The sequence below is a fragment of the Sitodiplosis mosellana genome, unplaced genomic scaffold (genome assembly GCF_009176505.1).
Source record: "Sitodiplosis mosellana isolate CC-2019 unplaced genomic scaffold, AAFC_SMos_1.0 Smas_scaffold_6226, whole genome shotgun sequence".
Taxonomy (NCBI): domain Eukaryota; kingdom Metazoa; phylum Arthropoda; class Insecta; order Diptera; family Cecidomyiidae; genus Sitodiplosis; species Sitodiplosis mosellana.
Window position 1 is genome coordinate 10,179,684 of NW_022601467.1, and position 22,358 is coordinate 10,202,041.

The 22,358-nt window shown below is 36.5% G+C and overlaps 2 protein-coding genes across 15 annotated transcripts; one reads left to right on the top strand and one right to left on the bottom strand.

Annotated features, from left to right (window-relative positions):
• Positions 1-71: 71 nt before the first annotated feature.
• Positions 72-15,969, top strand: LOC129577840 (PTB domain-containing adapter protein ced-6). Of its 14 annotated transcripts, none has more exons than XM_055465554.1 (10): positions 72-483; positions 596-1,119; positions 8,043-8,281; positions 11,659-11,823; positions 11,977-12,065; positions 12,147-12,296; positions 12,359-12,606; positions 12,687-13,061; positions 13,156-13,262; positions 13,545-14,619. In XM_055465554.1, the coding sequence occupies exons 3-10, from the start codon at positions 8,135-8,137 to the stop codon at positions 14,196-14,198; spliced, it is 1,935 nt and encodes a 644-aa protein (XP_055321529.1). In that variant the 5' UTR covers positions 72-483; positions 596-1,119; positions 8,043-8,134; the 3' UTR covers positions 14,199-14,619. The 14 variants fall into 14 exon arrangements, with proteins under 14 accessions (XP_055321529.1, XP_055321536.1, XP_055321535.1 ...); XM_055465561.1 differs by lacking the exon at positions 13,545-14,619 and adding an exon at positions 14,855-15,969 and having other exon boundaries at positions 147-483; XM_055465562.1 differs by lacking the exon at positions 13,545-14,619 and adding an exon at positions 14,855-15,969 and having other exon boundaries at positions 193-483; positions 657-1,119.
• LOC129577842 (alanine--glyoxylate aminotransferase) lies at positions 8,306-10,834 on the bottom strand. The gene is made up of 6 exons (XM_055465565.1): positions 9,934-10,834; positions 9,772-9,842; positions 9,412-9,699; positions 9,086-9,337; positions 8,754-9,002; positions 8,306-8,645 (listed from the first exon to the last, which is right to left on the bottom strand). Exons 1-6 carry the CDS (start codon positions 10,114-10,116, stop codon positions 8,492-8,494), a joined length of 1,197 nt encoding a protein of 398 aa, XP_055321540.1. The 5' UTR covers positions 10,117-10,834; the 3' UTR covers positions 8,306-8,491.
• Positions 15,970-22,358: the final 6,389 nt, after the last annotated feature.

The window sequence follows — 22,358 nt, forward strand, 5'->3', positions numbered from 1 at the left end:
TGTATTTCAATGCTGGCCACCGTCGTCGTCGTCGTCGCCGCCGTCATTGTCGAATGTATACATTGATTACTACCACTTGTGCACGATCGAGAAACAAATGTATCGCTTTCGCACGATACCCATACACGCATACACTGGCACACAGACACAGCGAGACACATCGAATGCTGTGTGTGCGCGCCTCGTTTTGAACATGTACACAATAACAAAGAGGTTACAAGCGAAAAAGATGGAATTAATGTTCCACACGACGATCAACAGGTTTAAATTATTTGTGTTTCATCTGCAGTCTTGTTTAGTTTTTCGTTAAATGTAGATGCAGAGAACAGAACGTATCTTAAATAAATATAAGCAAAAAGTAAAAAATAAAAATCAGATTTAAGGCATAACAACATATCGGGCCAACAACAACAAGAACAACAACAACAACAGCAGCGCGAATCGAAAATTTCATGAATTCCCTTTCGAGTCGAAATAAAACAAGTTAGTAATTGAAGCAAACGATTTTTTTTTAAATCCGTTGTTACTCTTGCTTATTTTTTTCGGTACTGTTACGTTCACTTTTTTTTTTCTTGTTTGTTGATTTCCTTAACAGGTGCTATCGTAGTTTTCATTTGATATTCGCTTATATCTTGTCTTTTTGTGTGTTCAACTAGTTTCCGATTTTGTTTGTTAAGAGAAAACGAAAAATTTAGAGTCTAGTAAAATTGTTACAACGAATTTGAAAAGAAAAGAGAAAAATCCAGACTATTCAATCAGAATTCGATTGCGCTGTTAGAATAAAATCGCGAATCGAACGAAGTGGCTACAGAAAAGTTCCACTTCTACATCATATTCATTCCAAGTAAATTGTAAAGTGTTTCGATCTGTGTTTATTATCCATACGAAAGAAAGACAGCAAAGAAGAAGAAAAAAAAACAACAACGTTCAACCGTTACCATTGAGTGCTCTTTAAAGACAATTTCAAGTGTGGCCACGAAATTGCGGCTTATGTATATAGATATAATTTTTTTTGGTGTGTGACTGAAATACAGTTTGCTTTCCAACGAGAAATATAGACTTTGCCTCCTGTGCGGTTAAATTTATTTATTGTTTATTTTTTCCTTCTGGTGTGAACGAGTAAGTCATCTTCAATTTTTTTTTCGTACACCTCGCAATTACGCCGCACAATTTTAGCGGCTTGAATTATGACATGATGGGTTTAAAGTTCGACATATTTATTCGGTTATTCAAATGGGTGTTTTTTTCTCGTCTCTTTTTTTTATTTCTTTTAATTTTTCGAGAATGGGTGCTTCAAACTGAAAGTGCCAACAGCAAGCAGCAGCAGCAGCAACAACAATAAATAAATTATTACTATGATATTTGGTCACACATTGGCACAATAAGTACACATAGATTTTTTTTCTACTCAATTTTGTTGTTGCTGCTATTTTTCTCTTTTTATTTTCGTAATTGAAAATTGCTGCATTCACGACGTAACACTAAATCATGAAACGAAATATAGAATGAGGTAAATCTGAAAATTACAATCATGCACGGAGCAATGCGTGTTTTTGCGTATCTCCGTTAGGTCTGTACAATGCGCCCGCTGTCTTTACTCTCTCATTACTGTACTGTGCTGTTTGCTGTATAGTTTGATTGACGAAAAAAAATATCACGTCAAATTAGTTGTAGTGTTAATAAAGCACGAACGGCCAAGCGATTGTGCGAAATGAACAACAGAGAAGAAGAAAAAAAAAGAATACACAAAAGAAAAAGTCTTTTCTGAACTAAAACTGAAGCGAACTGAACGGGGTACTGTTAGGTGTGAGGGAATAATCTTTGACTTTTGTCAAATGAAACAACAGCAACAACAACAGCGAGCACTCATTGCAACAACAATAAAAGAGATGTTACAAAGTGAGACTTTCATTCGCGGCCATCTCACATTTCTGTTCTCTCATGAATAGAGAGCATGACTTGAAGTAAATGCTATATCGTAACACCTGACGTGATCTCGGACAGTGTGCAAAATCGTCTTACGCCGTTTGGTGTGTATGAGATACTACGACCATATTGAGCCGAAACACTTTGACAAACTATTCATGCATAGAGAATATCGGCTTTCGACCATATTTGAACGTAACAAAATTGAGTAAAAGAAATTCCACCAACAACAAAAACAAGAAGAAGAGCAACAGCAATAGCAGCAATAACATCGCTCATTTCGAATGGCTTTCGATAAGCGAAGTTCCACAAATCCAAATTGCAGACAAAACGCTCTACTCATTCGATCATTTGTCTAATGAATAGCCAGCGCATTTTTTTTTCTCTCTTCATTTATTACATCTCGTAGAGAATTTAACTGAGAGTTACGTAAATTACATTTTCAACTCGGTTGTTTCTGCGCTTTGTTACTTTTTTTTTCCTCTTCGCTAATTTTTCTCCGTACTTCGTGGAAAATGGATAATAATGAAAACGAAAGAAATGCGAGAGAGAGCAAAAATAAAACAACAAAAAAGAAAATGGATATGAAATATGTTCGCGGTGCATACGCTGAGTGTATGTGTCTGTTTATCTTTTTAAATACGTAAACACTGTGTGGTTCTTGTGTATCGATGGTCTACACAAACGGTGAGTGCAATAGCATAAGCCCATTCCAAAAATAAGCGCACGGAATATTTCATCAGCTCGTTTTTATCATCGTCCGATGAAGATCACCGATAATAATGCAAATGCTTGTGCGTCAATTAATTTGATCAACTGTGTTTTTCCTTCTGCTTCTCGGTTTCTTTTTTTATTCTTATGTGTGCTCACTGACTCACCATCATCAGCCATACACACAATGTGAACCTCTCAGGCTGAGCATTGTGTTCGCCCAGGGTTTCTTTCGCATGTGGATTAAAATATACTAGAAATAAAAAGAAGAAAAAAAAACACTGGAGAGAAACGTAAAAAAATAATAATCGAGAAGTAGAACGGCTCTTTTGCCTTGTGGCTTCGTTGAGAGGAAGAATTTCACGATGCTTATGGGAACTAGGTTTTATGAAAAAAAAAATAACAACTAAAATTAGTAACAATAACAATAACATGTTGAAGGCACACAATCAACCGCACAGGTGAAATTACTCTAAAAATTATGAATCGAGAGCGCATTGCGAACATAAATTCCAATTTCATATCATTATAATCCATTGTCTGTTGTCGAGCATGTTTATATGGTAAAACGAACGCGAAAACGAACTATTCATATACTTTTTCGATCGTTAAATCCAAATATTTTGGTGTAATTTCAATCAAAGCATAAACTTTGCTGTAGAAACATTTTGATATTGAAACCAAGGCTATTATTTATTATCATCATGAGCACACGGTAGGGCCATATATATATATATATATATATATCTTTTTCTTTTTTATTTGTCGTTTTCTCTCGTCGTTCGTTGTTGCAGAGAGAAAAAAGAAACAACATACACATCAAGTTAAAGATTGAACAATTTCGAAGGGAAGAAGCGAAAATAATAATGGATTTAAACGGATAGCTAAAGCAGCGGCAGCAGCAACAGCAGCAGCAGCAAAAAATAAAGTCCGTAACTGAAAATTGCGAATTCCAGTGTTCCTACATGTTATTGGTACGGGTACGGGTACGAATGCGCGCACCACCCACTTTATAGAGCTTAAATCTCCATCGTTTTGAATGTGACGATAATCTGTGGTGCGGTAGAGCAGCACACACAATATTCATTTCTCACTGTATGTGCGATGTACAGATATTACAATGTATATGTAATAAGCGGCGTGATTTTACAAATTTTGTTTTTGCTATTGCCGTTTTTTTCTATTGGTGGTGTGGTGTGGTGTGCTGGTGTTTCTATTCGCCTGTTGATGTATCAACAGCCAATTGTTATTTTGTGTTGGTGTTGCTGTTTCTTTAACGATACATTCGTGATATTTTTTCAATGTTGTTTTTATGTTTAGTTTAGTTTAGTTTTTGTGCTATGCGGCGTTGTTTTGTTTTGTTTCAAATACAGTCTCAAAAAAAAATAAAATAATAATAAATACAAACAAACTTATGAATGCGTGATTTTGACACAGTCGCTGATTCTTTCAATGGTGCACAATGATCAAACGATGTATATTTTTTTTTCTTCTCTTCGAAATAAAAACCAGTTTTTTTCCTCTATTCTATCAACAGCTACTATTACTTGTTTCACGTAGCTTCGTTTCGTTCTCTCTATCATCGAACAATTGAAACGGCAACAACAACAGCAACAGCAGCAAGAACAACACCAACAATGAACGAAAAATTATTTGCTTCGTATGACTTTGACATCCGTGTGCTATCATTGCTAAAGCTCGATATTTGATCGCTGTGAAAAATCGAATTGATCTCATTTGAACACGATTTCGCATACTATCGATAAATTAGCATCTTTAACTATCACGTAATCATTTGGTGATCAATTTCGTCAATGTTCTTTCACTTCTTCTTCTGCTGCTGCTGCTGCTGACTATAAGAATTCTGAGAATCAAAACGTCGACTAAGAACGTAAATGTCACACACATACACCTATTAAATTCATTTTCGAACCACTTGAAACGACAATCGAAAGAATAAAGCCATTGCTTAATTAACTTTTGGCTATTCACAATTCTTTTTTCAGTTGATGTTGTTTTTTTTTTTGCTTCGTCTCTCTTTGTTGCACGTGTGTATGTGCGAAAACAGCAAACAAACAACAATCCACTGTTGGATATTGTTGTTGTTGCTGTCGTCGTTTCTTTTCTCTCGTCTGTTTTTGTCTTTCGAAAAATTCATTTTCGTTCCCAGAAAATGTCATTGCAACAAACAGCGCAACGAGTGTTGAAAAGTGTGGAAAAATTGAGTCTGTAATTGCTTGTGAATGGAGCAAATTGCAAAACTATAACACTTAGTTTTGCGTTCGCTCGATCACTCGCTCCGGTGAAATACAGCTTTGGCAGACATGGAAAATGTAACGCGAAATGAATACAAAATGAAGTAATGGAGAGAGAGAGAGAGAGAAAAAAAAGATTATATATCCATATAGAAAGAATTGAATGCACAGAAATCGCTCGCCATCGATTCGTTCCGAAATACAATGGGAAAAGAGGAAAAATGTAGGTTAGAACAAGTTTATTGACTCACAATATTCTTTTCTCTTCATCCGCCACACAGTTCCAACGGCGATTATGACACTTATTTGTTTTGTGCATTCGGTAGAGATATACTTACTTCGGTTTTATTTCTGTCGTTTTTTTTCTCCATATAATCTCTTCGTTCATAAATGCGTTTGATGTTTCATGTCGTTGTTGTTGTTGTTGTTGTTGTTGTTGCCGTTGCTTCTTTTCTCCTTCATTCATTGAATCGCTTCATATTCTGTTCTCACACGGGGCGAGCAGCGAGTGTTTTTCTTGACACAAAGTATTGGTTGCGCGCGCACATGTACACACTAACTGAATGTATGTGGAGGCATTCAAGCTCACGTTCATATTCCGATGTCTTCATTGACATACATTATGGCTATTTGAACTAGCGGTTAGAAAGTTTTTTACTTGCTCCGGCTATTCGTCGAATCGAACAAATATTTTGTGCATGATTCAAGAGCAAATCCAATTGAATCATGGCAAATTGAACGGAAAACCGAAAAAAAAGACTTAAACGTTTTCGTATATATTTTTTTCGCCATGGCACAGCAACAACAACACAAAAAATAGACACACACAGTGAAGATATTGCCTCACGAGCGCAAAAAAAAGGTTTGCGCAGATAGAACTTCCGTGGCATGAGATAAAACAATCAGCCGTCATTCATTGCAATATTTTGTTACCGATGCATATAAACATGGAGCCGCATTCATGTATGTTTATTCCATGAATACTGAAATGAAAACTGTGTGTGGACATAAGATCGTTTAACCGCTCTGGCTATGTTTACCGAGAGATGCATTCGACGGAATCGAAATTACGACGCAAATCATACTTACTATTCAAATGAAACGATATGATCGACGATAGATGCAAGAAAGACAGCAGAGTAAGAAAAAAAAAGAACATGCAAAATGCGCGGCTCACAAATGAAAGTGTGAATATAAGGGAGAAGTGAAAAAATAAAACTGAACATGAAAGCAAAGTAATTGTAATCGTCATATTTGAGGTAATATTCAATTGTATTTCAGAGTGCGGTTGATGTTTTTCTCTTCTCTCGCGCGCCGTTTCTTCATCATAACATATTTTTCTTTGTTTTTATTTGATTCATTCAAATGTTTTACTGTTCGGCCGACAACGACGACGACGACGACGTCATTTAGTAACGGTTTGTTTGCGTACACAAAAGTGTACATTGTACAGCCGTGAAATTCGCACCAAATGATTCATTCAAGTTGCTGTATCGTTTCAATGTTGCTCACACGCTCTATCTCGCAAGCGAAAAATGTTGTCCACATCGGCCAAACAAATATCTTTTCCTTGATTTATTTATTCATATTCATATTATTGTGTCTTTTTTTCTCTATGTTGCTGGTGTTGTTATTGTTGTTGTTGCGCACATTTCGTGTCTTTGCTTTATTTGTGTGACGCGCACGCACTACACACACCAGCCGCTACTGTCAGCTGTAGCAAAGTGAAATTGTTTACCAATTGGTTGTTGCGAACGCGATTTCGAATCACGTTTTTCTTTTATTTTAATTGTGCTCCTAATTATAGATACGAAAATGAAGGAAAAAATAAATAAATACATATCTATATGTAAACGTATAAATGTGCACACCAACCACATCACCAGATACACATATTGAGAAAATGAAAGTTTAAATTTAATGCGGAATTAATTATAAATTCCATTGAGTCGCACTGTGCATAACTTATAGGCGCACGCCGCGCACATGCAATCTAATATGAATAGACACACACACATACACACACATCGCTTCGAATAATCAAATGATACAAACTGCGCAACAGAAAGCCCATTTTCATCCGTCGAACGTTCATACCTAATTTTATGTGTACTCTTTTCTTCTTCTTCTTCTTCTTCATTCCATTCATTTCCTTTGCATCGTCTGTGGCTTTATGTCTGATTTCTCAGTGGTGCGCAGTAAGCAATAATCAAATCTACTCTCGACAAATGAATGCGATCGCGCGCGCAAATCTCACAACGACATGTTATAATAATAAAGGTTAGAGTTTTATTTCGTGCTTTGTGCAGAAAAGGAAAAATCCGCTTGAACTTCGCCGTACGATTGACGACGACGATCGCGACGACGTCGCGATTCACGAGCGAGAGTTAAGCGATGGAGACGGAGAAAGAGCGACAGATATCAAGCAAATGAGGCGATTATATTCAATAGGAAATTAATAGACAAAGCACTTGAAAACTTTGCACAATTTTCTAACAAATATTTCATGAATGCCGTAATATTTTCACGTCGCTCTGACCACCGATGCGGTTGATTAAGTGACAGTTAATTAATCATGTCTCTCCCTTTTCGGCGCCGCTGCTGATGTTGAAGATGTAAAGATGAGAATTCAATGGATGTGATTTTCAGATTGGTTCAATTGTTTTTTTGCTTCTCTTCTCACACCAGAAGAAACAATGCAAATGAAATGCTTAGGAATTTAAAGAGAGAGAGAGAGAGAGAGAGAGAGAGAGAGAGAGAGAGAGAGAAAAACGAATTTGATTTCTGATCAATATGTGTGCTTCAATTACGCCCAAAGCTGAATTGTCAAGTTTTCTGATCATCTCTCGTGAAACGGATGAATTAAAATTGGCTGCATTTGCTTCTGTCTCAGCCTATTTTTGGCCGGTGAAAATTTTTCACCCAGATCGTTCATAAATTGCGCGCAAAACAAAACACACAGAAGTGAAATCTGTCTGCTTACCATATTTGTTTTAACAAAACCATCAGGTCATAATTCCATAAGTGCGCTATTGTTTGAACGAGTTCGTTCCTCTGTGCACCAATTTTAATTCCGTCATTTCATGGTAGTTAATTGTATCTTTTTTGATTTTTTTGTGTCATTTTTTTTCTTTCTTTCTTTCCCAATAGGACGTTCATTTTAACATTTCCCTGGAGATTGCATATACATTTTAAACATCAAACTGGCGACTGAAACGAAAAAAACCAAACCATCGCAAGCGATGTCAACGCTAATGTTTTGGAATAAGCAAAACGGTAACGCAAACCAAAATGGCAGTGAGAATGGCTCAACTGGAAAGAATGGAAAAAAGACGTGGCTACATACGCCCGAGTCATTGATGAACGGACACGTTGCCTATCTAGTCAAAGTAAGTTTACATTACATTAGCGTCTTCTACGAGAATAAAAAAATATATTTATTTCCAATTATTAACATAGCTCATGTTAGCCAAAATGTCAATACAATAACGTGTCTATATGGAGTGTGTTTGTCTTTCTTATTTGTTGTTGTTGTTGTTGTGGTTGCCGTTGCTTATTTTCGGGTTTGGCAAATCAATTTGTTATAATTAATTGCTTCTTTAAAGATTTGAAAGTGCGCGGATATTTCTCAAGGCCTCTCTCAGAACGTTTAATGCGGTTGCAACATATTCCGACCTTGCATTTTCTCCCATCAGACCAATACGAATGATTTGGCCGGCTGTCGGTCCCAAACCTCCGGCAATCTCAACCGCACTAAAGAAAAAAAAAAAACAAATTCGAATTGGCAAAATTTGGTTTCGTGTCAATAAATTAAACGGCAAAGTCAAAGCCACTTAATTAACGACAACGATTTATACGTACTCATTTGCACCGATTTCGACAATACGCTTCCAATCGACTTCTTTCGGTAATTTTATCGATGTGATTGTTGGCAAACGGTATGTTGGATTTTTTACATACAATTCCAATCCCAATTCGCTTATGCCAAGTTTCAAATCGTCTGATGCATTTTTATGGCGAGCAATCGTTTGTTGTAGTCCCTCTTTGCACACAATCGCCAAAGCCTCACGCAAACCATACAATAGTGTGGCCGAGATGGTGTGATGATAGCTGGTGTTGGTTAAAAACAAAACGAACGAATAATTAGCAAAACTCTTAGTAAAATGCAAATATGAGTATGACAATTTATGTACATTCTTGGTTTTCCGAAGCAATTCCAATATTCCGACAGTAGCATTATGTCCCAGTAATAAACGGCCACTTTTTTGTGACGATTCATAACTTTGGCGATTGCACGTGAATTGAATGAGATCGGAGCTAGGCCGGGCGGTGCACCAAGCACTTTTTGTGAACCCGTATAAACGACATCAACCTTCCATTTGTCCATGAAAAACGGTGTTCCGCCCAACGATGCAACGGTATCGACGACCAACAAACAGTCGTATCTAAAACAAACAACAACAGAAACAAAACGTGTGATTGTTTTTTGATAATAACCAAATGACATGCAATTTCATACTTTTGGCATAAATCACCGAGTCCTTCAATCGGTTGCAGTGTACCCGTGGATGAGTCGCCTTGTGTGACAAAGAATATCTTCGGTTTATGAACTTCGAAATATGCATTGAGCGTGTCCATTGTAAGAATTTCATCGTTGCCCGTTTCGACGTATCTCACATCACCACCATATCTGGATGCCATATCACCAGCCCGTCGTCCCCATAGACCAGTCACACCGCACAACACAACGTCACCTTCTTCAATTAAATTGCATAGAGCTGCTTCCATGCCACCATGACCACTTGCACTAAAGGCAATCGCCGAATTACGAATTTCAATTAACAAGCTCACAAAGAAAATACAAACTCAATGAATTTACCTGATGCAAAGTGTCAAGGGATTTTTTGTCTGGAATACATACTTCAGCCCCTCTTTAATGTCATCCATAATCTGTGTGTGGATTTAATTCAAATCAAATGAAATTTTTTCCCATTTATTGCATTCAATTCGAAATTCGCCATAATACCAAATGTTTACCAACCTTCAATGTTTCTGGATGCAAATGACCCATCATGGGTAATGACAATGCTTTTAGCACATCAGACGGTGGATTTGATGGTCCAGCGCCGAGCAATCGTTTCTCTTTGACAAACATTGGTGTCGAAAAGCATTCTGGCACCGGAACGTTAACTTCACACGATTTGTCTGCTTTGTGACACGCCATTTTACTTATGGTTTTTATTCGTTTACGTTTTTGGCTTTGTTTTTGACAAATTTAATTTCACACTTTCTTTTTCACTGCGAAATTTCTTAACGTTATTTTAGATTTATCCACTCTCCGTCACTTTGCAATCGTCGACGTTACTTCTGCTGCTGTTGCCGTATACTTATGAAATATTTTACACAGATTTCAAATCGAATATTTTTCCTCTCGCCGTAAATCGTAAAATGAGAGAGACGATTGCGATCGTCTAAAAAAATGCAAATAATCGAACAATGTTTCGTGACCACTTTGTCGTAATTTCTATCATCGTTTCGTATACAACCAAGGCCTTTTATACACAGATTCAATGTATTTTATCAGCAATTGAAACTGAAGAGAGAGAATGAGGAAAAGAGAGACGAAACGCACGAGAAGACGTGAAAAAAAGTTGTGTGTCTTTTGGTTTTCCTGTGCACAGAATTCGTCACAAGCCACATTAAGAAAACAAAACTGATAACGAACAACGTATATTCTAATGAACGTCGATCGTATTCAATAAAACATAAACAAAAAGAAAAACCGAAAAAATATTTTTGTTATTTTGATTACAAAGCCAAGTTGATTTTTATTCGTATGGTGTAATTGCGCTGCACACACACACCATATATACGTATGTGATAAGATATAGCAAATGAATCAACATTCACTACGAGCAACGATCGGAAACCACACTTTCCGTACTGTTTCGCAAAGATAATGGCAAATGACAGAACTAACTATCATTGTCTCAGTTGACTCTTTATTGAATTTTAAGGGGCGGATCAGAGCTATCGTCTCATGCTAGAATTTGTTTGATTGAGTTTTGGAAAAATTTAAACGGGATTTTTTTTGTTATGGACCGACATTGGATACATTTATTGAATTTGTATGTTTTTTTTTACAAAGCAAAAAACTTGAAACAACCGGAGAAACAACACACTCAAAATTGACAGATAATAAGTATTGTCAGATGTACGTCATATAAATAAACCATCGCACTATTGACACTTGGTAATGAGCTGCCGTGAACAAGTTCAAATGGAAATAACTCATTCCATGATGCATTCTGCGACAATTTATTGATTGTGTCCATTTACTCCAAAGATGCAATTTTTTTATATTTGGTTCAAACTAGTTGTATCCATTTTTCGTATATCCACTGACTTATATCAGCCCCTGTTTTGTCGGGAATTTCACTTGTCATTTGGTGAAATTTCTCATGCGGTTTATTGCGGAAACGGATTTTGCCGTTACAAAAATAATGGAATAAATAATTTGGGAATGTTCTTGATAATGCTGCCATTGGCATAAATGGAGACGAGAACATGGAAACCACTTTTTATTTCGAGATTTTTCCCATTTCGTGCATTTATCAGTTGATTCAAATGAAGCGAAGTGAATATCGCAAAGCGTATGCATTTTATCGCTTCACATGCGATAGTAATATGATAATTTTGTTTTGATTTAAAATGAAGAAAATCATGAAAAAAAAATCGAATCGATTTGATTTGTTTTGTTTTATAGTTTTTGGGCTGCACTCCTGTTGATCAAGCGAAAGGCATTGAAACCGTCAAGGATGCAATTCGTCGATTGCAATTTTCACAGCAAATGAAAAAAGCGGAATCCGGTTCGAATATTAAAACGAAAAAGGTCGAGATAACCATTAGCGTTGATGGAGTAGCCATTCAAGTGAGTGTTTGACTTTGTCACTGCGACGAACAATTAGACGAATGTAAATAGAAACAATACGACTACTGAAGCGTTTGTCGCAAATAAAATATGGTCGTAAAGAGCTCGTGATAAAAAATAGGCATAAAATTAACACTTTGTATTTTTATTCAGGAGCCGCGAGGAACGAATATATTGCATCAGTTCCCATTGCATAACATTTCATATTGTGCTGATGAAAAGGGTGTCAAGAAATTCTTTAGGTAAGTTACAGCAACAACAGAGAACGATCGAAAATTAAATCAAAAATCAAATAACGGCTCTTGTTTCAATTTCCAAACTAGTTTCATAGCTAAAAATAGTGCACCAACCAATGGAAATGATTCATCTGATCGTCCCGCGGAGGAAACGCACGAGTGTTTTGTATTTATCTCAAGCAAATTGGCTTCGGATATTACATTAACCATTGGTCAAGCCTTTGAATTGGCCTACAGGTAAATGTGTTTTCTGCATATTTTTGCGCCAAATAAGTTTTAGCAAGATTCAAATATTGTAGGCGCTATGTTAACGAAAGTGGAAAAACGACAGAGGTGGCAAAATTACAATCGCAGAATAAATACTTGGAGCAAAAGGTCGAAGCATATTGTCAACGATTAAAAGATTTGGCTGATGTCGTATCGAAGGGTGAACTCGATCGCTTGTTGATGCGCTACGGCGTTCGTGATATATTGGATTTGCCGCAACAAGAGAACGGAATCGGCAACCATGTTGCAAACATCAACGGAAGCAACACTCCAGATTTAGGTTGGTTGTAATCGATTTTGCCATTAAGCAGAGAGAGAGAGAGAGAGAGAGATTTAACTTTTATGTCTTACTCAAACCAGGAATTGATGTGTCATCGCCAAATAATGATGATCAGCTGTTGATAGAGACATCTGACAAGCACTTTGCACCAATTGTTCCGCCGAGAAATCTGCAGAGTCAAATTAGTTCGACGCTGGACGCATTGAAGCCATCAGTTGGTACGAAACTCGAGGGTCTTTTATTGAATTCCGATTCGGATAGTGATTTTGATCCACGTGCCGATGAAAATGATATGTTCTCACCGGAGAAGAACTCATCGGAATCATTTTTTGGATTTGAACCACCAAAAACAACGATGGGCCAACAATTGTTCACAATGAATTCCAATTCAATGATGAACGGTGGCTCAATAAATGGCAATCTCAACAATGGAGCCGCCAAAACAACACCATTGTGTTAGTAATTTTTCTTCTTCTTCTTGAATCATAGTTTTCTGTAGGAAAAATTGAAGGAAAAAAGACGGAAATTGATATTGTTTTGTTATTGTAGTGGCTCCACCGCCAAAGGCATCAATTCCACGGCGCAATGGAAATGTGACAAGCAACCAAGATCTATTCGGTTCAACGCCATTCGATGCACATTCGAGCCCCTTTGATGTAAGTATAACATATAGCACATTTCTCATCATTAAATGCATTGCATGAGATTCAGTAGAGCAATTTTGATTTGAATTGGAAATACTTCTTTGTTTTCATATTTATTTATACTGGCTTTAGTTAACTAACACAATTTCATCACTTCAATACTAACCGGAATGATTTTACACCAACCAAAAATTAAATAAACACACACACACATACACAATTTTATATTTATGAATTGAGAAAAAACAATTGAAATTTTGCACAAAATGCACCACTTCACATCATCGTATTTAGGTTCGAAATGAGGAGGCGGTGTCAGACAATTCGTTGCCGACAACATTAGGTAGTGTATTCAATTCGACGGCAAATGCATTTACATTGCATGACGATTCGAGTTTTGAGAATGTATTACACCAATCGAGCAAATCATCGACTCGTTCAAATCCATTCAATGATTCGGTATCAGTATTTAGTGAGCCAAGTCCAATGAAATCAACATCGTTTACCGTTTCGCCGAAGAAAGAGTTTGAATTTTTGTCGACAAACAATGAAAATCTCAATGCAATATTCAGTAGCTATGGCCGTGCAGTGGCCGCATCGAACAAGAGTGATATGACAAATGGTAGCGGCGAGTTGAATCAAGAGTTTGGTGCCAAAAAGAATCCATTTTCGGCCAACGAAAAGACTACGTGGAATGAACTGAATGCATTGGATTTGAATAAATTGCAGATGGAATTCAACAGTAGTGGGAATATGTCAGGTATCTTTGCATCGGCAAATATAAATCAAGAGCAATCGGACGCAAAAATGGATGTCATGAAGAAGGAAATTCCGGTCGATTTATTCAAAGATGTTGCCAATGAGTTATTCAGCGAATTCAAAGCGCCACGCCAAAAAAACAATGAATTTTTCAATAAAATCTCCGGTTTCGATGCTGTTCGCACATAATGTGATCGCGATGCGATAACCAGACACAATCAAAAATGCATCGCATGCGGCGAACAACATAGACCAAACCATACGCGTTTAATGCAATTTAAAATGCAATACATTTTTCGTAACACACTCTCTTTTCTGTTTAAATGTTAGTTTCGTAATTCTAATTCTAATTCGTATTATTTTTCCTCTGCTGTTTAATGAAAAGTAGATTTTAGTACGGTGATGGTCGAAGAATGTATATGTAGCATTGGTAATAATTGGTTATGGTTGCACCTACCATTTATTTCCTTGTTAACTTTCACCGAGCACGATCCTCTTCTTACTTATCACCTTTTCACATAATAATGTAGCATGACCCAATGACCACTAAATCCCCTTTAAGTAATTGTAATGGAATAAAATCAAATAAACAAAAGAACCAAGCCATAAATGTAGTTGAATTAAATTTATACTTATAAATAGATTTGACTGGCTGCATGTAGCTAAGATGTCTATCGATCTTTCTTCTGTCACTTCTTATAAACTATATATATGTATATATATAGTGTTTGCAATTCATAGGCAAATGGGCATATATTTGAGTTTTTGGCCACCAACAATAAAATACATTTCCACATACACACATTATATTATTGTATATCTGTATATTTTCTATTCATAACTAGACTACCAGCAACAAATTGGGGCTCATAGATGATTTTACACTCGAAAGTCTAGATCCACTCAGAAAGTAGATAGAAATTTTGTTTGGACACACACACACAGACACGATGAGCAAAAAGTAAAAAAAAATGAATCAAAATAAATAAATCAAATTCAGCATTTGTCGAGTGGCTGTCGCTGCCATTGAAAGCGTCCCATTTCGAAGATTCTTTCACCCTCCTCCTTCCCACTCTTGATGTAGACAACTTTACAATATCTACCAATTTTTATATATATAGCCTTCAAGGTCGTGCATTTTCGTCTTTTATAAAAAATTCAGCGAGAGAGAGAGAGAGAAATCTATTTTAATAGTAGATATGATTGGCTCAGACAGAAATTAATAACAGAAAAATAAAAAAAAATGAGACAACATCAATTTCGCCCTCACACACAGTGCGTGCACACGGTTTCATCCGTTGTCGGGGTTTTCATTATTATTTTTTGAAAAAACAACAAACAAAATATATAATATATTATCCACACGAAATGTTATTTATAGGAAGTGAACAGAAAATATTATATAAAATTAAAAATGAAAAAAAAAAGAGTCAAAAGTGATATATAAATATAACAACAAGAACAAGAACAACAAAAGAATTGTGGAAAATGAACAAGAAAAAAAAAACAAACAAACAGCAAATTATTGGTTTACACTATTGAAAATGAATTCAATTATTTTATTGTATTTGCAATGTTATTATGAAGCTTATATTTGTATTAGTTGTTATCGATTAGACCTCTATGAGCATATATTATATTCCATTCCGGTAAATTTTTATCAGAGAAAATGTCATGTGTCTTGCAGTTTGCATGAAAATAACAATAAACCGATCGTATTTAATCCCAAGAATAAATAAAAACATGACTTCTCAATTGGAGAGAAAAGAGAGTCCCTTCGGAAGCTAAGTTATTCCTACAAATCTCTACCATTTAACAAAGTGACTGCGGTCAATTTGTCATGTTGTTAATAATCTACTTTCCCTTCCCCCCCATCCGACAAACAATCAAACAACAACAACAACAAATAACTGGAATTAGCAATAGTGTACACTGTACAGTGAATTTCCGACAATCGAAACGAGATGAAAAAATAAAAGATATTACAATGAGAAGAGGCGATGTATCGCAGCTAGATCCTTGTACGGAATATACACACATGCACAGACAGAAACGAATACCGAGAAAAATAGATGCAAAAAGTAAATTATTTAAATAAAACATTTATTAGAAAATTATCTGCAATAATAATTGTTATCGAGAAGAGAGAAAGAAAAGATATTGTTTTTATAAATCGAAAGAGAGAATATTATTGAAATGATGGAACTTTTTCAGTATAAGAAACATTTACACGAATTGTATATGTATATATATATATATAAATAATATCAAGTTGCATATTTATAGAGACGATTGATGAATAAAACATGTAAAATAATTATGTGGAATCAAAAAGGATGTGCATTTCAATTCAATTATTGTAACGTGATTTTAAACCCTTAACTGACTTTATGGAACAATAACAGACTGCACTGATTTATCTCTCCCCCTTTAAATGAGCAACAATGAAATCGTTGTACAACAATACAGTGAATGAATGCGATGAAGGGACGCCAAAGCCGAGTGGTAATGCTATAATCTGAAAAATCTATTCGGATGTGACAGATTCCTTCCAAAGGTTTGTATGAGATCACAAACGGCTCTCTTACACTTTTGAAAGCTACTAAAAAAAACGCGTGTAAGGATATGTCGTTTAAAATCTTTTATTCGCTTCTCTAATGGCGAAAATATTTCAAAAGCAATTTTTAACACACACACACATACACACACAAAATGAAACACAGATCACTCATAATTGATATTTTGAGTGACACAAGGCAGAATTATGATGAAGAGAAGGGTGATTTGTCACTTAATGCATAACAAAAAACGTTGAATGCATCCACGTTTGTTACGAATGAAAAGAAAAAGAAGACGAAGAAGTCACAAGAAAGAGAGAGAAAGAGAAATTGAAAACGATTAAAATGTGCGATTTGCGGCAAATAAAGTGAACCATGAAATGCGTGTTCGAAGCAATGAATATCCACAGCCATTTATCATACAATAAGGCTGAGTTAAATATTTTCCAAACAAATTTTTTTATAGGCATTCTGGTTGTGAGCCTCAATATTCGATGCTCTAATGTGCTCTCTTCGTGGGTTGTTTATTCCTCCTCCTCCTCCTCCTCCTCCTCCTCCTTCTTCTTCTTCTTCTTCTTCTTCTTCTTCTTTGTGTCCTTTTGGAACAACAATGCAATTTATGGTGATGATGTTGTCGGTTGGTTGGTTGACGGCAGCAGCAGTTATTTTGTTACTGTTATGTATGGTGTTGGCGTCGACGTCGTACGTCGTCGTTATCATCATCATCGTTTGCCGACAGGCGAACCACCACCGAATAGCGGCTACTATAAGCCAAAAGTCGGAGACCGTCTATTCGCTACTTCATTAATTATTCAGAGGGTAATTTTGATTGAAGTCGTTTAGAATCAATTACATTTAACAAAATGCGCTCTAATTCGATTGTCGTGTTATTTTGAAAGGCGAAACGAATTATATTTTACATAATGCCTAAATGCGAACGTACATTCGCAACAAAAGAAAGTCAGAATTCACGCATCAACCATAAATAGGGGTGTGTAAATCGTATCTTGTTTGGCCTGAAAAACGTCTTTAGCTTCGTTTTACATTTCATCATGTACATTTGGCGTATTTATGTGTGTGTGTCATAATTTTTCCGCAACATAACAATATTCATATTTGCCCATATATTTCGGTAGCATTGAATATTTCATGCGATGCTGGAACGTACGAATCACACAATCGTAAAAATGATGATCATGAATGAGCGTAGGAAAAAATAAACAACAACAATAACCGCTGAGAGAATGGTTCGGGCCAACGATGAATGTAGAAGCGATGAATTGATTCTTATTGTTTTCGCAATGGATGACTTTTACGGAATGGCATTCTCACTCTTCGCCGTTGACAGACGTTATGAATGTGTCATGTCAAATGATTAAATTAGATTCAGTAAACAGCGAGCGAGCGAGCCAGTGAGATCACACGATGGAAACTTAATAAATTATCAAACAAACGCTCCATTCGTATTCTAATGAATTGTGACTTTATGATCGAGAGAGAGAGAGAGAGGGAGTTTTTCAAATTGACAATATCAAAAGAGTGTCAATGGGTAAGTGCATAAGCGCAAAATCTGCATAAGAATTAATGTCCGATTTAGTCAAAATTTTCGTTATTTTCGTAGTGCACTAACGCCAAAACGGAGAAAACTGTTTATGCATGCAATTAGTGAAGGCAGGCATTGAAGTGAGCCCGTCAAGTGTGTCTCTATTTCGATCGAAATGGACAGGGACACATCGTCTGGCACTTAAATAAAAGCCCCAAACAGGCTTTGTTATGCGCTAAATCCATCACGCTGAATAAATTCATGCGATAGATTTATGCGATAAATGTGATGCGATCGCTTTGCGATGAACGAAGTCTGTTGCTCTTCACTTGTTCACGCATGAACGTTCATGCTTTGCAGTGAACGCATCGCTAAGCGGTAGTGAAGAGCAACAGAACTCGTTCGCCGCAAAGCGAGCGCATCACATTTATCGCATAAATCTATCGCATGAATTTATTCAGCGCGATGGATTTAGCGCATAACAAAGCCTGGCCCCAAACCACACAGCACTGCACATAAGTACAACTCAATCATTTTTATAATAAATGTTTCTCATTTATCCGATGTGTCGTACGTGGAAATTCAAAGTGTTCAAAGCAACCGCAACGATAATTGCGATTAATTCGTTTCGGACGTGGCGATGCTCAGGCAAGAATTGGAAGGAAGAAAAACATCCAACTGAATTGAGCATTCGATAAGGAAATATATAGAGTGTATGTATACGACGTATGTATCGGTTCAAGTACAAAATCAAGCGTCAATGTCTTTGACATTGCTGGCAATAAATTGGTTTTACGTCCGTTGAACCGTTGGAAATTTTTTGGGTCAATCATCATGAATTGCGACACGCCTTTTTCGCATCAAAAAGAAAGACCGTTCTCACTCTCTCAATCTAAATGCTGCTGCAATTCTAACGCTTTTCGTTACAAAATTTCTGCTGACTCGATTGATTCATTTATGGCTATGTGCTATGTGTGTGTCTTCTATCGGTTCTATTTTTTTATTGGACGTCGCAAGCAAAATACAAACATGTGCTTTTTTTTAATTGTATCATGTTGCGGTGACGGTTCAGTATTTGCAACAAACATTGTTTGCGATGACGATTTCATTTTTTGGCCTTTCTGCCGAGTATGTATCAAGCCAAGGAACATTATCTGTTTGAGATTCGGTGGGAACAGCTGAGAAAATATGAAGAAGTGCAAGCTTGTGTCAATTGTAGGACGAATTGGCGATTTCATAGAAGAGAAAAACGAAGACCCATTGCTTATATGCCCCCAAACAACGTAGCAAAAGATATCAAGAGTCATGTCGCAAATCACGTAAAACGTTATCAACTCTCCTGATGCGCTCGTTTATTCGCTAGCTCGCTCGCTTGTTCAGTGACGATGTCGCCTATTTCGATCGAAATGCAACGAAAACTATTATTTTGTTTTTATTTTCGACGTCACCCATAAATTCAAGCAATAATTTAATCTATGCAGCTCGAATGAAGCAATTTTATTTTGTGTCCTAGTGGGTGTAACCAATCTCGTTTTTTTTTCTAGCGCCACCGAACCATACACACTTAATGGAATTTATAAGTTCTCAGCATGTTTTCGGATTGCTTTTCATGATGATGTTGACAAAAAACACACACACACATTTCTATATATTGGAGCGAGAGCAGCGAGCGACCAACGTTGCAAATCGATTGGTGAATTACGACCGACCCTTGGTTATTGTTGCGGCATCTCTGGAAGGCGGTTTTTTATTACCAGCCAGTGAGTTTGGTTTTTGGATGATGTTGTTGCTGTTGTTGTTCCACTGCTTATTTTTTTTTCTTCCTCTCTTCACTAATTCGATTTATTCTCTCACATAAATGTTTCGGTTCACGTGTCGGAAGCACATAAAATCAATTACTCATCACAATCACTGAGAAATTTTCACAACAATAATCGCTCAGTTTATTTTCTTTTTCTTTTTTTGCTGCAATAAAACCGTATAACAAATCAAGATGAAATTTGTTGGCTCGTTAAAATGCAAAATATTGTGTGTTTTTTGCTGTTGCACGCTTCTGCGATAGCACCAAGCACCGATTTATTCATGAAATCGACCGCTGATACAGTGCAACATTTGCATTCAATTAACAATGCAAAAATTGGCTTAAACACTGCAGTTTCGATTCAACGAATTGGTTTATCAAACAAATATCAGCGTATGAGTGAGTGTGATTGATTCGGCCGACGGGATATTGCGAAAAAAACGTGATGATTTTCATAGATTCATGGAAATCGACAATGGCGTTTGTCACCTTCGGTACAACATCATTTCGATCAACATATGTCACAACAAATTGTGATTGTTTTTTTTTGTTGTCGATCAATCAGTCAAAATTCTTCAGTTTGTGTCAAGTATATTAAAAAACATTATCTGTGTGTTGAGTGTTCGGCGTCTTTTGTGTGTTGAAGTGAGCTTCTAGGCCCAGGCTACGTGTCGACAACATTAAAAACACACTCGCAAATGGCATAACCGTTGGGCGTACGATCCAACTACAATCAGATGAAGCGTGAGAGAGAGAGAGAGAGAGAGAGAGAGAGAGAGGGAGAGAGAGAGAGAGCGAAAAAGAGCACAACCAATCTGAAGAATATTATAAATATTTATGATGATTGATCGGCAGACGGTAACGTCAATAATATGACAATTCGTGATTTAATTATCAATTATGTTGCATATGGCACCAAGACGATAGACAAGACAAAACAATAACGCACAATTTTGATCCGATACCAAAACTACAAATGTTTTGAACTAAATGAAAAAGGCTGATTAGAATTCGTTGGCACAGAATTACGCATTCGAAAAAGGCCAAATTAAGCATGAAAGTGAAGTGATCGTCTTTGTTTAAATATGATCGAACAATTTTGGCATTCCACAATGGATTAACAACAATAACAGCTCAATACAGGAGTGGGTTACTTAATTGTATTATTGTTTGGCTGTAATTGTTGTTTCTTGTGGCGGCATGTATTCCTTCGGTCAAACACTAGCCGATCGTATAAACGCTCAATTAAAAATAATTGCAATTTTAACATGTAATGCGTGGACAGAATTCATTTTCTAGCGCATCGTCGATATCGTATTGACCAATCAATCTGAAATACTTTGAACATAAATGAAATGCCGATTTTACGTTTTTTTTTTGTTTCGATTTCGGTTTCTTGTGCCCAGAACGCTTCCATGAATTTTAATTACATGGAAATGTTCTGTTTAATTTTGATGGTTTTTCCTTCGAAAAATTAAAAATTGGTGTGCGATAGCGGCAGGTTCTGAGGTTCAGTCAAATCAAGAACAGACATTTGCTTCCCGTGTCAACCGCGATTCGTTCTGATCACTTCCATACCAATTCCAGATTTTCAGTGATTATTTTCGAAACGATTTTCGAATGTCACACAATAAACTTTGGAGCCGGGAATAAATGTTTGTTTTGTAGCGTAAAAGGGAACGAATTTCTTGAAGTAGTTAGTAAATTGTGTGTCGCTTGAGAAAAAAAAAGTGCCGCATCGAATTGCAAATCAATTTCACGGTTTTCGATGGCATGAAATGGCGATTTATATTTGGTCCTTCTGTATGCATTGAACAGCCACTTATGATCCACATAACATACAAAGAGCAGCACATCGGAAAAACCAAATCGCTCATCAATTGTTTGACTGTTTTTGCTCAATGAACACGTTTGCCCATTCACAAACGTAAAACGGTTTTACACGTTTCGGGTGCGAAGAAAGTCGATTGTCGCTTCGATCACGCAAAATACACACAATGTACATTTTACATTCGATTAGAAGAGATTGACAGTGTCGTATATCCAGGTGTCTCACGCCTCTGTTTTTCACCCCAAGTTGCAAACAATTATTATTCGTCGTCGTCGTCGTCCTCGTCGTCGTTCATTTAATCGCACCAAGAGAATTTGTCATAAAGTTATTAATATTGTTTTGTTTTGTTCCTTTTCAATTTTTCTCTCTCTCTCCAAATACACAGTCCTTTTCATATGTACCTCTCCTGGTCGTTGTCGGTAAAGCCAAATCGTTTTCTACCATTTAGAATGTCATTGTGTTGCTGCTCCGTTCATGAGTCCGTATGAAATTTTCCAAAAACGCCTCTTTCGCATAAAAAATATAAACTTGAATACTGTAAATTATTATGAAATGAATGGCACAAAAGAAGAGAGAGAGAGAGAGAGAGAGAGAGAGAGAGAGAGAGAGAGAGAGA

Coding starts and splice junctions, on each gene's coding strand:
- LOC129577842 (XM_055465565.1), bottom strand. CDS start 10,116: ATGGCGTGTCACAAAGCAGACAAATCGTGTGAAGTTAACGTTCCGGTG. Junction 9,700..9,771: donor CCCTTGACACTTTGCATCAG/GTAAATTCATTG, acceptor GATTGCCTTTAG/TGCAAGTGGTCATGGTGGCA. Junction 9,338..9,411: donor CTCGGTGATTTATGCCAAAA/GTATGAAATTGC, acceptor TGTTTGTTTTAG/ATACGACTGTTTGTTGGTCG.
- LOC129577840 (XM_055465554.1), top strand. CDS start 8,135: ATGTCAACGCTAATGTTTTGGAATAAGCAAAACGGTAACGCAAACCAA. Junction 12,607..12,686: donor AAGCAACACTCCAGATTTAG/GTTGGTTGTAAT, acceptor TACTCAAACCAG/GAATTGATGTGTCATCGCCA. Junction 13,062..13,155: donor CGCCAAAACAACACCATTGT/GTTAGTAATTTT, acceptor TTGTTATTGTAG/TGGCTCCACCGCCAAAGGCA.